This window comes from Schistosoma haematobium, chromosome 1 (genome assembly GCF_000699445.3).
Source record: "Schistosoma haematobium chromosome 1, whole genome shotgun sequence".
NCBI classification, from domain to species: Eukaryota; Metazoa; Platyhelminthes; class Trematoda; order Strigeidida; family Schistosomatidae; genus Schistosoma; species Schistosoma haematobium.
Genome location: NC_067196.1, coordinates 61,288,612 through 61,305,909, shown reverse-complemented (window position 1 = coordinate 61,305,909; position 17,298 = coordinate 61,288,612). Strand labels below are relative to the sequence as shown.

General features: G+C 39.2%; 1 protein-coding gene across 2 annotated transcripts in view; it reads left to right on the top strand.

Moving 5' to 3' along the window:
* The first annotated feature begins 3,723 nt into the window (after nt 1–3,723).
* FAF2 (FAS-associated factor 2) overlaps nt 3,724–17,298 on the top strand; it is a 26,077-nt gene continuing 12,502 nt past the window's right edge. Inside the window, exons 1-6 of one of the 2 annotated variants that reach the window (XM_051209271.1) lie at nt 3,724–4,043; nt 4,076–4,159; nt 4,192–4,330; nt 6,636–6,665; nt 11,483–11,729; nt 12,422–12,585. In XM_051209271.1, the coding sequence (XP_051074712.1) occupies nt 3,825–4,043; nt 4,076–4,159; nt 4,192–4,330; nt 6,636–6,665; nt 11,483–11,729; nt 12,422–12,585 (883 nt within the window). In that variant the 5' untranslated portion in view covers nt 3,724–3,824. Of the gene's footprint in view, nt 4,044–4,075; nt 4,160–4,191; nt 11,730–12,421; nt 12,586–17,298 lie in introns of both variants that reach the window. The other variant, XM_051209270.1, reaches the window with a different exon arrangement.

Here is a 17,298-nt window from a genome sequence, read left to right as displayed (position 1 = left end):
ACTTTATCCTAACCTTCAGACAGATAAATAGTTTTATGCTTCCCGGTAATTTTATCACTTACATATGTGACCCAAAGCATGTGGACATAATAGTATACATGTTTCTGTATGTTCGCTCGCATCATTCATGTCTGTAAATGTTGAATCACATTTTGGCTGAATTAAAGAAACAGAGAAGCCTTACATATGCCGCACCTCTTGCAGTTTGTCTGAACGTCTGAAAGAAACTTTTATGTAGCGGTAAATAAATCCCCAAAATCAACAGCTCTTTAAGCCTTCGACCTTTGATGCTAACCGCATTAGTTTTAATGAACTCATCTAGCTAAAGGCTCTCGGTCATGAATCCGCACCAGATCGTGAGTGGGTACGCCGTGCTCCACATCCCGTACAACCGCTAGCAAGCTTAGATAATTCACTTCGACATATAAATGAACATGCATTCCACTCACAATAGAAAATCGGCTTTTCCTGCAACTTTCTGGTTTAACTTCTCAACCGAATCAAATAAGTTTTACGTTACAATCTAACTCTTACCAAGACGATCTTTAGAACGATGGATCTATATTTTACCATCGAAAACAGCACTGAAGTACAGTCGTTAGATAGAAAAATAAAGTGTTAGTATTATAGTACTACAAAAGCCAAAGAGCAAATTATGCTTGGCAATACACAATAAATGTAAAATCTCTGTAGTCTTTGCGTGGAAAGCTGGTATAACTTAGCTACTCTTCAAACTCAACAACAAATACATAACCATAAGCAGACCAATATTACTCTTTTTGTCTTGGATATCGTGCGAAAAGTGAATTGATTTCGGATATCTCAGATAGAGCCGAAGAGATATATTATGGATTTTGTAGCTTTCTATACACATTTTTTGGTTCATTATAATTCCTCTCGGTTTTTAGTGAAGCGCTGGATGTTTGTACTATTATTGGGGTGTTACAAAAGTCAGGTCACTCAAACCAGTGCGATAGTCAACGTCCGAAGAGGTGCTCATTAACCATCGTCATTTTGATGAGACACTTTACTCAATTAACCACAACAGAAAATGTGCAGAAGATTCGAATCGTAATAGTAGATCTACGATTACGATGTCTGGTTATAAGAAGCTTGAACCGCTTACTTAGAGTTGTTTTTAATTCAATTCCACAAAGATCAAGAGTGTCATTTAAGCACTCCGTCAATTTCTCGCTTTTCGTTTTCGTAGTTCTCTTCCGGACACTGAATCATCCTTATTAGATCTTATACTGACTCACTATGAGGATGATGTTGCGAACCTCCATCATATGCCACCCCTAGGTAAAAGTGACCACGCAGTTTTAACTTTCGACTTCCATATAACTGCCAGTCACGAGGACGCGTCATTTCAGTCCAGACCCAACGTCTGGAAAGCAAACATACCAGACATCATGCACTCAGCATCGTTAATAGATTGGACAATAGACCCAGAGTCCTCCATTGAAACGGCCTGGGACGCATTTCGAAATTCATACTTAAAAGTTACCACACCTCACATCCCTTGGACTATACCAAAGGGGCCGAAAAACTCACCACCATGTTTCAGTAAGGAAGTCCGTATCCTTCTCCGTAAGATAAGGAAAATGTGGGATAGATTTAGGTTACTGGGGACTGATGAGTCAAAATCTCAGTATCGAAAGGCTCGGAATAATTGTGCCTCGACCCTCCGTAAGTCTAGAAAATTGTACGAAGGAAAACTTGCTAAGGAATCCATAGAATGTCCTAAACGCTTGTATTCCTATATAAACCAAAGGACAAGGAGAAAAGGAAATATTCCTGTTCTATGGGGAGACAGCACTGCTTCATCATTAGTGGAGGACGACTTTGGTAAGGCTCAAGTGTTCTCGAACTACTTTAGCAACGTATATACCATAGAAGCGCCCTTCCCGTCAGCGTATACAGATCCCCCATACATACACTGGATAGCGTTACCATTAAAGAACTCGATGTCTTTGGTCTGCTTGACATAGGTAAATCCACGGGGCCCGATGAATTACATCCTAGGCTACTGAAGGAATTATCTAACTTCGTTGCAAGCCCTTTAAGTACATGCTTTAACCTATCCGTTACGCAGGGTCGTTTACCGAAAGACTGGAAAAACGCCATAGTAAGTCCTGTCTTCAAAACAGGTATGAAACACAAACCTGAGAACTACCGCCCCGTTAGCCTAACTAGTGTGGTTGTTAAAATCTTAGAAAAGATTATTCGGAAGGAGCTGTTTAAGTATCTCGATAAAAACCGGATCGTTTCGGAGAAGCAGCACGGCCTCAGAATAGGTTATTCTTGTCTCACTAACTTATTAGTAGCTCGTGAAAGCTGGTGCGCTCTTAAGGACCAAAAGCTACCTGTAGACGTCGCCTTCATTGACTTCAGTAAAGCTTTTGATAAAGTTCCGCACAACCGGCTGTTATATAAGTTAAGAGAAGTCGGGATTGGAGGCAATTTATTGATGTGGATAAAAGACTTCTTAGTTGGGCGTCAACAAAGAGTAAGGGTGAACTCAAAGTTATCTAGCTGGGAAACTGTGCTTAGTGGAGTGCCCTAGGGTACAGTTTTGGGGCCAGTGCTATTCCTCTTGTATGTAAATGACCTTCCTTGTCTCCTATCATCATCGGTCTTGCTATATGTTGACGATGTCAAGATATGGAGAACGATACGATGTAAGAGTGATAGCTTAGAACTTCAAAATGACCTGAAGAAGTTATCTGAATGGTCTCAAACATGGCAGTTACCGATAAATACTTCCAAGTGTGTTGTGATGCATATCGGTCATCAAGGCACAGATACATACACGATGAATAACACTGAGCTACCTGTCGTCCAGACATATAATGACTTAGGAGTTATCGTTAGTCAAGACTTAAAGACTACTGCACACTGCCGTGCAATAGCCTCCAAAGGTTTTAGAACGTTATGGTCAATACGTAGAGCTTCTAGTCATGTCGAAGCTAAAACGTTTTTGACTTTGTATACAGTGTTCGTTCGTCCTAAACTTGAGTACTGCATACAAGCGGCTAGCCCCTGCTTAAAAAAAGACAGTGAGCTTCTGGAAAAGGTTCAGAGAACGGCCACTAAGCTGGTTCCCGGAATAGCGAAGCTTCCGTATGAATCTCGACTGGCCAAGCTGAACCTTTTCCCGTTGTCATATCGCAGAACTAGAGGCGACTTGATTACAGTCTACAAATTGCTTAGTGATAAATTTGCACCTAACATGCCCTCATTTTTCTTCTCTTCCAAAGCAGAGAATTTACGAGGACACTCCAAAAAAGTTCATAAGCCGAGAACAAATTACTTGTCAGCTGACTATCGACTTTCCCATCGAATCATCAACGAGTGGAATTCACTACCTCAGTACGTGGTTGAGGCTCCATCCGTCGACTCTTTCAAAAGAAAGTTGGATCAACTGAGAGACCACCATTGCCAGGACTAACATAGGCCATCGAGCCTCCTGTCCTTCCCAAACTGAAAATGAACCTGAAACTGAAATCATCAAATACATTGTACAAAGCAATCTTCACTTCATCAGCTAAAAAATTCATTCACCTATTTAAATCAAGCCCTTGCTTCTCATGCGGTATACTAGCTAGAATCACTGCTCAGACCTTGTAGAGTATTCAATTTCACTTATTTTTTTAGGTATATGAATTCATAACAGTTCCCATTTACTACCTGTGGAGTTCAGTAATACGACTAAAACTGGGAGTTTATATTCGTCAGTTTAAGCTTATCAGAGACCAGGATACAATCACCACAGTTATGATGAGGCTTCAAGGAGACTAGTTTTCACTCCGTGCTTGTAATGGATGCTGACTTCATTGAAAATTAAACAACGGGTGACTTGTGACTTTTCAAAATTCTGCCACTACACTTCAACTGAGATGTCGGGTAACGATAATATAGATGAGGCGCATGCTCTGTCTGAATCAGAAGCTCAGGATGTCCAGCACCTAAGGGAAATCGCTGGTGGAATAGGTTACTTGGATGCACTAAAGCTTTTGGAGGAAAGCTCTTGGAACTTAGAGGTGTGTCTTGAAAGTTAATAATCAGTTTTCAGCGTGCTGTGCATAAATTAATGGGATTTGAAGACTCTGGTTTAAGACAGCGAGGTGCTGCTTCACGTATTTCGTCCGTACCACAGGTTTGCTCTGTCCTTATCAATTAACTCCTCAGGTTGAGTTAATTCCTCCCAATCAACGGATACTGAGGTCAAGAAATAGCACTCATAGTTGGTGGTGGTCTACTGCTTTGTTTTTATTTGAACCTATTCGATTGGGTTGTAGCTTGCTCTTTGGAATCGTGAAGTTTTTCAGTGAGTCAGACTTACTTGAATTATCTGGTGTTGAACTATTCATAATTGGTGTGAATTCGGTATGACTTTTTAGTCTTATGTTTGTGCACTTTATATCTCCATTGTCTATATATTTCTAGCTTACGTTGTCAAGAAAAACAGGCATAATAATAGTGGGACTAATCTCTTTTAATTACAGCAAAGAATTTTTAACGCAAAATTTTTAATATTATTAACGTTGTCTTATATCCATCCTTAAGTTTTCTGAAAAAAGCGTGTTAAGTTTCAATTAGTGGTTACTTGTATTCATCCTTAAACGAATACGATTACGAAATCCTTTATTACATAGTATATTATGTTCGAAGTCTGTAGTAATGTCTTCCCCTTTAGTGGATATGCAAAGGAAAATATATACCAATCATTATAGTCGTTCATCCTGAATTTCTCAGAAATCGGGCTCAAGATATGTTTTCAGCATTTTCTGATGCGCTTAGTTACGCTCGGTTATCGTATATAATTGACCAATCAGAACAAATATGAAGCATGAGAGCTTATAATCGCAAACAAAGCATATCGGAAAAAGTCTTATTGCATTACGTTTACGCAGCTTAGACTTTAGCCTACGTGGTAATGTGATTTTGAGTACCCTCTCGCGTTTGAGGTATATTTATACCCTGTGAACTGTTACAGTTTACTTAATTTGGACCGATCCAAAAATACTCTACTTCCGTGCAAGGAGCAGTAATGTTCCACTGTTTACTACTGCTTAGATAAATAAGGTGCCTTGATTTTTTCCGAATATCTCGAAGTCGATTTCACAGTCTTCTGCATGATCTTCCGAAATAACTGCTAACAGTGACAGATCTCATACGTTATAACAGTCGTTTGCCACTCAGAATGACAGTAGCAGATGTGAGTTTTAATGATTACAACTGTTTATTCATTCTAAGACGTGACACGTAGGGAACACATATAACGTAACTTTGTTGAGAGGACTAGAACAAGAATCAAGAGTGAGTGTTAAGAGTGGCACTTGGTTGTCGTCCAAGTGTTCTAATCGAGGACTTAGGTGACAATGGGTTTCAATAGTTTGTGATTTATCGATTCGGTGAACTTCAGTTCCATAATATTCTCCTAATTAATGAATGGTGTATCGAAATCTTCGAGGTGACTGCGCTTTTTTGTGACCAGAATCTCTGGTTTTAAGGGAGGATTAGCGTGGTTTGTATACTTCGGTTACCTTACTATCCTATTCTTTTCATTTTAATTGGTAGCATAGTCTTTCATGTGTCAGCATTTCCTCAACTGATGGACTTAGGGTTCACATGTGAAGGACGCTAATGCCTCCACTTGCGAATATCAATTCTTCGGAGTTGAAAAAATCAGTAGGTGTACGTTCTTATCAATTTTGTCAAACACGATCTACTTTTCTATCATTGAGCTAGTTACTGGCTCTTATGGATCACCTACATTACTGAACTTAACTCAGTTATTTGGCATGCTGCCAGTGTTATTGTAGCAAACTTTGGTTTTGACTGTTACTTTCTTTGCCCCAGTGTATTATGAACCATTTATCTTAAAGCTTTTGATTCACAAAGGATTTTATTACTATCATTTATCAAGAAATTAGGTCATTTTACCCCTTTCTCCAATGTCCTTTTGATTTTATTTCAACTGTCATGTAGTCTCTGAAGCAGAAACCTGGATATGTTTACTATTCTTGACGTTTATATCGACTTGTAACCAGATTTTCTCCATAAAAGAGGTTACGATCACCAAAATTACGTCGGGAATCATTCTACCAACCTTGACACTGGCAACCAGCTCTGGAGATAATTTGTCCGCCAAAATCGGAGTAGATACAGGGAAATTAGAGCCTATGATCTGTTGACCCTAGTCGCTTGGTTACTTCAGATTATCATCCAGCCTGGAATTTGGATATTTATTTTTAAGTTTTGGCTTAGTGACATGAATTGTCTTTAATCATCCATGTTGTTCTGACTCAAGATAAAGCTATTACTGATAGAAATCACAAATGTTCTTACATGTTATCTGGCTGACAGAGTTCATTAAGCTCTCTGAAAGATATTCTCGCTACCGGTCAAGCGTAAACTCGAAAATCCACTCTCTCGGTTGTCTTTATCACTTTCGACACGGTGGGTGGATGTTGTATATATAAGGTTTTTCACAAGTTATAATGTTTTTATGAATATTATTATGTTAGAAATACCTTTTTCTACTCATTTATGCAACCTTTTGATTGCATGGTTTTAATTTGAAATTCAAATATATAAAAAGTTTTATCGTAATTATTTCCCTTATCAAGCTTCATTCCTTTGGTCTGATCCTCGAAATCGTAAGTTTATAAATGCTCCTTAACGTCAATTTTTCAAAACATGTAATCCTTTATTTTCATAACAATTTGTCGCAGTTATATTTCACAGCTACCTGGTTAGTTCAACGTAAAAAATATTTGATCCTCACAAACAGTTAGCAAATGTATGCATAGATCAACGAATTCATACATCAATACCTAATCAGTGTATCATGGATTTTTGTCCAAAAGTTGTCATTGGTAAATTTTATCTGCACCCACTAAACAATGACATTAGTTCTTTATTTTGATTTGCTGACTAGTAGTTTGGTACAATATACACTTCCTTTCGAAGCCTCAGTTCCTTACGTGCTTAGAAATAACTGGTATAGTAAATGGAATTTGTATTCATCTTTTTCTTAAGGACAGTAATCAGTGTTAATTACATACCATTTGAACAACATGCTCGTCTATGAATCTACCTTTAGTAGTATTACTCGGCTGTCCAGAGCGAAATAGATGAAAAGTTGTTGTAGTCAGTTACTCATTGAATAAAAGTTAAATACTTAACCTGTTGAATCACAGGATCGGAGTGTATCTCCGTCAAAATATGTTTGTGTCTGCATGTAAATTTTTCACCATACTCACTAATCCGCTTTGTACTTGCAGCGTAATTTTTAACAACAAATCATAGATTCGGATTTCAGAATCATTTTCAGATTCAATTACTTTAAGATAATACATTCCCTAATCGTTTAAATTTCTGGTTCTGAAATAAAGAACCATACATTAGGATTGTGTAAGTTAATTCCACGTAAGCCCGTTATTTACGTATCATGGATGTCAGTATTAATCGTACAAATACCGGATACAAATTGTCCATAATCGTATTAGGTTAGACAAATAACGTAGTTTATTACCCTATATTCCGTATTCTCAGGTAGGAAAGGTGTTTTTAGAATTTCTGAGGCAAGTTCCAAATCATCACTGTCAAATGTGTTAGACGTTATCTTGATGCGTGATCATTCTGTCACCGCCTATTTTGGTTTGGGCAATCATATGGTATAATCAACCCTCACACTAACGGTGTGGCTCAAAGATGAATGCACAAATCTTATACTTGATAAGTTAGGCTTCTCAATTCACCAAGCTAACTTTATTTCAAAAATATCAATTCGTCTTATCCTACTGTGTAAATGCATGTAGTTACACGGAAGATCATAATTAAGACAACATAATTTGGATACCTCATGTCAAAACGCCTTTTAGATAATGCATAATTACTTCCACCAAGCGATCTCGTCACAGTTGCTTCTAGAATGATCATACCAGTATTCATGTTCTTTACATGTTCAGAAACCTAAGGCATTATCGTAGTTTTCACTGTAGGCAATAACAAGGGATGGTGAAAAACATCGTACACTCATATCTTAATCCTTTAGGTTAGACTCAAAAAAGGCATCATAAATTATTCGACTTGTGGTGTAGGTATCCATTTAGCTATACCATATCGGCAAAATAAACTAATGGGGTAAAAATAATATATATCGATCATATAATCTCACTAAACCACACCCGAAATCTTATTTTGCAAGTACTTTCTCGTTTAGTGAAATGTATACGAAGCCTTCCTGCAATATCTAGGGTTTCAGGAAGATTAGTCATTGGGTTACAGAACAGTGATTTTATGAATGGAACTTCAACTTCTGGTTGTCCGGTTAATTTTGCAAGTGTTCTTAAAGTATCTACACTAATCGTAGCCGTGTTTAAATATTATCAAGTTTCCCTCGGTTTTTCTGAGTTTAAAATAGCTGATTTACTAGGCATGAATTTATGTACCCGTCTTTGAGCCACATTTTTGTCTATATCAGAACTGATTTTATTAAGTTTTCAAACGAAAGTTGACGGAGCGAGGTTAGTATTATCGTTATTTGAACACAAACACTGGTACTGAGGTACACCAAAATATATATGCCCCACACAATAAAAATGATATTGTGAAGTGATCAAGAAATGAAGGTAAGTATAATAATAAAAGAACGAAAAATGAATTAGTGTATGAAAGTGAAAAATATAATACTAGGAGGAGCAGTTCAGTTAAGAAAAAAACAGTTGGAAAGGGTTCTTCCAGTTAAAGAAGTCCTCAATGATATGAAGAAAGTTACACCAAGACCTCCACTGGCTTCCGTTCTGAGCCGTGTCTGATAATGTCTAAAGCCACTGTGTTGCGCCATCTCTAGGACCCCAACTAGAGTTGTGAATGACCGAAAAACTAGTCCTGTACAGCTTCCTTTCACACCACGACACCATTTCGTGCATTGGCCATCTTTTCCATCCAGGCCAGGCGTCGGGAAATAATGCACGATCTGGGGTTTGCTGGGAAAACATTAGAGTGTGCCCTCCTAAGAAAACCACCTGCTCCGGTTTTGGAACCCGGGTAGTATCACACAAATCAAGTAACTTGTGTGGCGCATATGTATTCGGTGCCCCTTTGTACCAATATTTATGTGTTCAAATAACAAATAATATAATAAAAGTTTCATAGGTGGTGTAAACCCTTTTAAAGATAGGGATGACTGTTGATTCATTCCATGATATTGGGATACTCTAACTGCCAAACGTTTGCGAATAATCCATTTAGTTCTATAACCCATAGGTCGCCCCTATCCTTAAAAGGGACCGGAGGTAATTCACCTGGGTCTCGTGATTTGTGGCGCGTCATGAGATTGAGTTCTTTGCAAACTTCCTACCTGTTAAGTGGGTGAATTGTCACTAATCATGAAGGAAGTGACAATCTAGGTGTCATTACCAAGGTTTGATTTGATAATTTCGAATAAATTGAGCATTGGGTTGATTGTTATAAATAAAAATAATATATTTGTAATATCCCAATGAGTAGAAAATTGGATTTTCTGACGTTTCGTGACTTAGTGTAAGTCACTTCTTCAGAGAATAAATAACCAAATTAAAATTAATCCAAGTTTAAATAGTACAACGGAAAAAGAAGAAGTGACTTACACTAAGTCACGAAACGTCAGAAAATCCAATTTTCTACTCATTGGGATATTACAAATATATTATTTTTATTTAGAAGTGACAATCTGATCGATGTCGCCGGGGCAGCAGACCAGTTAAACTGTTCCTCGAAGAACTCTGTCCATCGTCCCAGACGTTGGTGGGTGCTATTGATTGGCGTCCTGTCTGCTTTATAGACTGTTTCACTCATACTAGACTTCTTGCTACCAGTGGCTCGGATAAATTGAAAGGGCTTCCGACAGTTGCCAGATACAGCTTCTACTTCCAACTCATTAGCACACTCCAACAAACTCAGTCTGTACATGCAATTTCATTACCTGAAGATCTACATTTGTTGTCTAACTCACGGTTTGCAGGAGTAGACCGAAGTGCTTGAATAAGTTGTAAGAAGCCTGTGGAAGCTCATTGCTTATAAACGGAACGCTTCGTGAAGCCACAAGCGACTTTGCTCTCTATTTTCAAGGTGTCATGTAAACCCAGCCAGTGATCTATACATTTTAGTTAGTTGATAGCTAGCCTTGAACCTAGATCAGTTTGATATTTAGTCGCAACAGAAGCTAAAGCCAATGTGCTTACATCGATCCGTTCATGATGATGAATTTGTTGTAAGATAAGATCGGAGTCCAAATAAGTACTTCAGAAGGAGCGACAGTCTTGTTCCGTGGTAGCTGATCGTGATGTGATCAATCTGAGTTCAGGCTTGAGTTGGAGATAAAGGGCACATCGGCCATGACTGTGCCAATAGTTAGTACTAGCCAACACCAGGTTGTAGTGTGAGCAAAGGTGCAGTAGATGGCCACTGTTATCTAACTTGCAAACAACAAGTCTTCATTGAGCATCCGAACAATTCTCCTCTGTGTCTAGACGCACGACCTGCTCGTTTAAATCTGCGGCTAGTACTACAATATCTGTCAAACACTTTCTGAAGATCACTAAACTGGTGGTTGGACTCATCATTGATTGCACCCAAGCTGCAATCTGTCGGAGCGTTGACGGGAATAACGAAAAGACATCACACAGACTTCTTACTTTGATGGCACTTTAATCTAATGGCACATAATCGTCTTCTGATGTAGATCCAATCGATTAGTGCTTCCTCACCTCTGTTGCTTAGTGCGACCATCAACCTCAGCAAAACCAGACGAAGATGCCACAGGGTCCCCGAGTAAACTCACAAAACAAGCTTTTCATAGCAATAAATGGAGAGCAAAAATGTTATGGGTGTATCATTCGTACCTACTAACCTGGTTTAAGCGCTGAACATTCGCTTTTCGTCCTTGTCACTTCACGAACAACACCCTCACCACGGATAGGCAGTGTATGGGACTTTTCTGGTAGTGTTTATATACATGTGGCTATGTGTTATATCCGGACAAAGAATAAATGAATAGTCACCGCCATAAGTTATTAGGGACTATTATTATGTTGGATGGCGAATGCTGGTGGGGGGCCTATGCTTCTCCACTAGGGGTATTAGGCGTAAGTAAATAATTATATATATTCTTATCGGATAGTTGTTGACCAACCATATACATACCTTTTATCATTGGCTTTTATTTGACCTATTGGATTTTATTCTAACCTTCTACCCTCTATGTTAGCTTGCAAATGTGTCAAGTACGTATGAGTTATTCACGCAGTTTCTTCTCACCCATTCAGTCAAATGTTAATTAAAATCATGTGATTATAATTTCGCTTACAGACAGGCCAACTGAATTAGTAGGTTCTGTTACTGGTAAAGTGTTTAACATTTGATTAATTTAGATGCTGTTCAATTTTTTTCCCACATTACCTTTAACATCCGTATTGCTGATTATTTATAGAGGTCACAGATCCTGTCGGTGATGTAAGAAATTTTATCCAGCACTTCAAAGAAACCTACGGATCTGTGAATACTAGTTTTGACGTTGATGGTAATTCAAATCCAACTGAAAGTTCTACTTCTGATTCATTTCCACCTTTCTTCGAGGGAACTTATGCTGATGCTGTTCAAGAAGCTAAACAAAGTTTACGATTTCTGATTGTTTATTTACATGGAGATTCACATGAAGATACTCATCGGTTTTGCAAGTAATATTTTACTTATATTCTATCTATACCAATTGTCTGAATTTATCTTATATAGAACCACTTATATTTATACATATGCACACTCCCATCATAGTAACAAGTTCAGTTGTTTCCGTGTCAGTTAGCATAATGATATTTTGATTAAGTTATATTTAACTAAGAGTTTAAGGACTCTTAGGTTGAATCATATGATGTAACATTGAATCTTTCGAAATTGGTTGCATTATATATTTCTTCCACAACTGAAAATATTGCATGCTAGAAAATTGAAAAAGGTCAATATAATAAGGTTAACTATTCGAGTTTGAGCAAGTGCTCTGTAGATTAATAATTTAGTTCTTTGATTTGCTTTTAAGGATTTCATAAATTAAATATTTAGTCATATAAGTTGGAGCGTGTTCGTGCATGTGATGTGGTGGTGAAGGAAAAATACTTTTCAATGTCACGATCAAAAAGAATTTTTTCACTCATTTGAAGGTGAATAAGTATAAATGAAGGAAGACAGGTGTCATATCAATGCGAATTAAAGATCCAATGTACATACTAGTCCTCATTGTATAGTTTATAATGAGGAAAGATGGCATTGTAATAAATCTCGTATTGAAATCCTTTTCTTACTTATTCCTACGTCCTTTATGTAATAATTTATCCGTTAAATTAATAATTAATCTGATGATACTGTCCTCTTTCAGAGATATTCTTCAGTCGGAAGATGTTTTACGGTTTCTTAGAAATTCCAATGAATTACTATTTTGGGGTTGTAATATTGAGTCTCCTGAAGGTTATCGTGTATCACGAACTCTTCGAGAGCATACCTATCCGTTCATTGGAGTTATTGGCTTGACTAATATACCAAGTAAGCAGTAATATTTAATTCTGCACTAAGTTATTAACTGTTTTTGTCATTGACTAAGTCTTACAACTGTTGGCAAAACCTGAACACTACCGTTTTAAGATGTGGATTCGGTCCAGATGAGTCACATTAGAATTTACGGAAATTATATTTATATATTCTTTATGGAGAAAGGTTTTGGATTTGCAATGATCACGTTTTGATTGATTAATAGAATACTGTTTGGTAGTTAATGCACAGTAAACTAATGTGGTCGACTGGTAGATGTTCACGAGACTACATTATTGATAAAAGCTTTCGGCTGAACTGATATCAAAAGGCAACATAACTGCTAACATAATACATACTTTTACAATAAAGAAACCATTGCATAATAAATCTTAGCACCAAAACCATCATGATTAGACATCACTTAATACATAAATGACTGTAGAAAATGAGTGTTATTTGTCACTCACGTGCCAACGAATTAATCTGGACTTATTCAATACTAAACATTCATTATGTAATATCATGTTAGAGAATATGTTCTTAAAATTGTATACTGAGAAAGTTGTCATAGATTTAACATTAACGTATTTTTGAAAAATAGTTCCATACTTAACTAATTTTTGTATACAATGTTTTGTGGACCTAGCCAGGCTCGGAAATACAAACTAAGTTTTGGTATCAACCAGTTTAAGTTTTTTAACTTTGTGAAAATGTTCTGTGACTATGAATTAGGGTCCATCATATTAGTATAGATACATTCAATACTTTCAATATACCTGAAAAATAAATGAACCAAATAACTTTAAACCCAGTAGTTTCCAAGTTTAGTAAGTTTTTGGCTGTTTATTACTTAGTTTACTAAGCTTATGTATACTCATCGGTTTCATCATATGAAAACCGATGCTTCTGAAATTTTATATGACTTAAAGGTTTTGTTCTTAAGTTCCATTTTTATTTTTGAATTAAATGTTTCTTGTCTACTTTTCCGTTGATGTTGACATTATTTCTCCTCTCCTACTTCTCATCTTGTTAATCTCTTCTAATTCACTATTTATGTGTAAAGTGCCCGGCCGAAGCTGCTACCTTGACGCGGTGGTCGGGCTTGCCTATCGTGATGACCCAACCGAGCTATATTGGTTGGAACATATGTTCCTGTAGGTTCTACCATGCCAGGCAGGTCGATTGGAGAACGGTAAGACTAAAGGCAGCAACTCAAGGTCTGAGGGCGAAGTCGTACTGCTGACTGTAGAGGGGTGTGACAGCAGTAAGGTGTTTCCCTCGGACAACCAGCATCTGCAGCGATGCTGCCTTCCCACAAGGAAGGAAGGGGTTAGAAAAGGTCGACCCTAAAAATGTCACACCTCACCTTACCTCACGGATTTCCGTCTCCGGCGGTAAGGCCCTTTGAAGAACGTAGCTAACACATTAAAAACCTTCCACAAAAAGGCCGTGCGCGACCGGCCTCAAGCAGTTGTCCCTTGGGCTCTGCAGTCACGCTCCCAGGTCGTCAAGACCAACACTAATCCAATTTCCTTTTCAGGTTCCTCAAGAAATACCCTTCTACGGTGTGGGCATCCGGTAAGTGATATCATCCCTAATACCCGTAACAGCACATGAGACCAAGTTGGTCACATCCAAATCCTTCCTACACCTCCTAATACCTCTCCTATCTCCATGACAACCCTCCTAACGTCTCTTTATCACCTCGCACCGCTAGGGCAAATGATTCGAGTACGCGGAACGGTATTCCTGGTCTCCTGAAACCACGCTCTAAACTCGACGTAGGAGCTTTTAACGTCCGAACACTGCCAAATAGGACAGCAGGCTTCCTTAACTAAGACTTTAGAATCCCGCTCCATCGATGTGTGCTGCGTCTCCGAAACGCGCATACAGGATCCGAGTAGCGTCATTCATTTGGTCTCACCATGCCAAAAATAAAGAACCGACTCGATTCACACTTCGTGTATCTGGAAGCCCTGATTCTGCTTCCCGTGGCCTCGCCGGCGAAGGTATAACATTGAGTCCTAGGTCAGAACTAGCTCTCTTAGACTGGATCCCAGTAGACAGTCAATTGTGCGCTGTCCGACTAAACGGAACAGTAAGGATCCGAAAAGATAGGGACACTCGTTGTTGCCTCTTCGTCGTCTCCGCCTATTCTCTCACTGACTGCAGCTCAGATGATGTCAAAGATGAGTTTTACATAAAGGTCTCCGATCTTCTCCGGAAAGCTAGGCGCTCGGATATAGTAATAGTGGCCGGTGACTTTAATGCCCAAGTAGGTAAACTAAGCGATAGGGAAAGACACCTGGGTGGATCTTATAGCATCGTGGCGACCGTCTGTTGCAGCTATGCTCAGATAACCGCCTGTTCCTTGCAAATACTAATTTTAAGCATAAGGAAAAGCATCTTTTAACATGGCGGTCCCCTAATTCGTCCCAACGTTGGGCCAAATTGATCACATCGCTATCAACCACCGATGGAGGGGCTCGATAGAAGACTGTCGCTCATTCTGGAGCACATGCTTAAATTCAGATCATGCTCTAGTACGAGCGCGTATTTGCCTGCGTCTTACTGGACGTAGGAAAGACGCTGCAAGGAAACCTCTTAGGGGCCTACTTAATGGTGGTCAAGCTAAGAGTATATTTCAGGAACAACTAGGAAAACAGTTAGGCAGCCATGTATGTGATGCCCACCCCGATGCAGCATGGAATGATATCCGAAAAGCTGTGGAAACAGCAGTGATATCTGCTAGTAAGGTAAACCAGAAGGTTAGGGAGCAACACTGGATCTCAGCAGCATCTATCGCACTGATAGACCCTCGGAAACTCATTCCACCTGGCTTTGAACATAATGAAGAGCGGAGTCAGCTTAAGCGCAAACTAACAAGAAGTCCACGCAATGATCGTGAACAGCCGTGGGTAGCGAAAGCAAGAGAGATGGAAAAGGCAGCGGCAATAGGTAATAGCAGACGATTGTTCAGACTTGTTAAGGAAACCGACTGTTAGCGAAACACTCTCAGAGAAAGATGGACATATTATACATTCTCAATCCAGGAGATTGGATCGATGGGCAGAACACTTTAGGGATCAGTTCAACTGGCCTTCAGCCACACTTTGGTTTCCCACGATCTCCAGTCAACCAGAATGGCAAGTTAATATAGGTCCTCCGTCTCTTTACGAAGTTGAAAAAGCCATAAGAAATCTGAAGAGAGGGAGAGCAGCAGGCCCTGACAGGTTTACTCCTGAGATTTTTAAGGATGGTGGTCCAGTATTAGCAGTGAGATTAACTGAGGTCTTAGGTAGAATTTGGGAACTGGACATGATCCCATCTGACTGGTCTCAATCACTGATTGTGCCAGTTCATAAGGAAAGACTAAAGTCATCTTGTGACAATCACAGAGGAATCAGTTTGACTAATATAGTGTCTAAAATATTAGCTCCAATAATACTTCGACGCCTAACTAAAGCTCGTGAAGAGCAGACTAGAGAAAATCAGGCTGGTTTTCGACCTGGACGTGGTTGTATAGACCAGATATTCACACTACGTCAGGTTCTAGAAAACAGACACACGTTCAGACCTTAAGGCGGCATTCGACTCTGTTGATCGTGAGGTTCTATGGTTGTGTTTGTCACTGAAAGGAGTACCAAAGAAGTACATTAACCTTGTGAAGGCTCCCTACTCGAACACAACTGGTAGAGTGAGAGCTTATGGCGAACTGTCATCAGAATTGATTACCTCAAGTGGTGTTCGTCAGGGCTGTCCACTCTTTCCATTCTTGTTCAACTTTGTCGTCGACGTAATTTTAGAGATAACACTTTCCTCGTCTAGATTTCCAAGGGTTGAGCTTCTACCGAGAGATTCACTTGTTGACTTGGAATATGCCGATGACATAGTTCTATTTGGTGAAGACGCTGACAAAATGCGGAGTTTTCTGACCACTCTAAGCAACAATGCAAGCATGTTCGGGATGCGATTATCCTCCTCGAAATGCAAAATGTTGCTTAAGGATTGGGTTGCATTGACACCCGAACTAATGTTAGGGAGTGAAGTAGTTGAGTGTGTCGACCGCTCCACTTATCTTGGAAGTCTCATCAGCCCTTGTGGTCTGGTGTGTGACGAAATCTCAACACGGATGCAGAAGGCTCGACTAGCTTTTGCCAACTTGCGTCATTTATGGCGTAGGCGAGATATCCGTCTACCAACCAAAGAACGTGTTTACTGCGCAGCAGTTCGTTCCATCCTACTTTATGGCAGTGAAACGTGGCCGGTAAGAGTAGAGGATATCCGTAGGTTACTAGTATTTGATCATAGGTGTATTCGAAACATTGCTCGTATATCCTGGGACCATGGGGTAAGTAACACAGTTGTTAGGAAACGGGTACTAGGTAAGGTTGGCAAATCGATTGATTAAGTTGTGAAACTTCATCAGTTGAGATGGCTAGGACATGTGTTACATATACCCAACAACCGACTGCCTCGACGTGCGATGTTTTGTTGTATAGGAGTAGATTGGAAGAAAGTTAGGGGAGGCCAGACCAAAACATGGCACAAGTCCATGAAGTCACTGAAAAGTGGACTGAGTCATGTTGGTAGGTGTAGACTACCTGGTTGGGGACCGCGAGATGATAGCAACCGATAGTTAGAGACCCTGAATGACATGGCTTAAAATCGTTTGCAATGGCGCAGGTGCATCCACTCTTTGTGTTCTCTCAAATTCTAATCTCC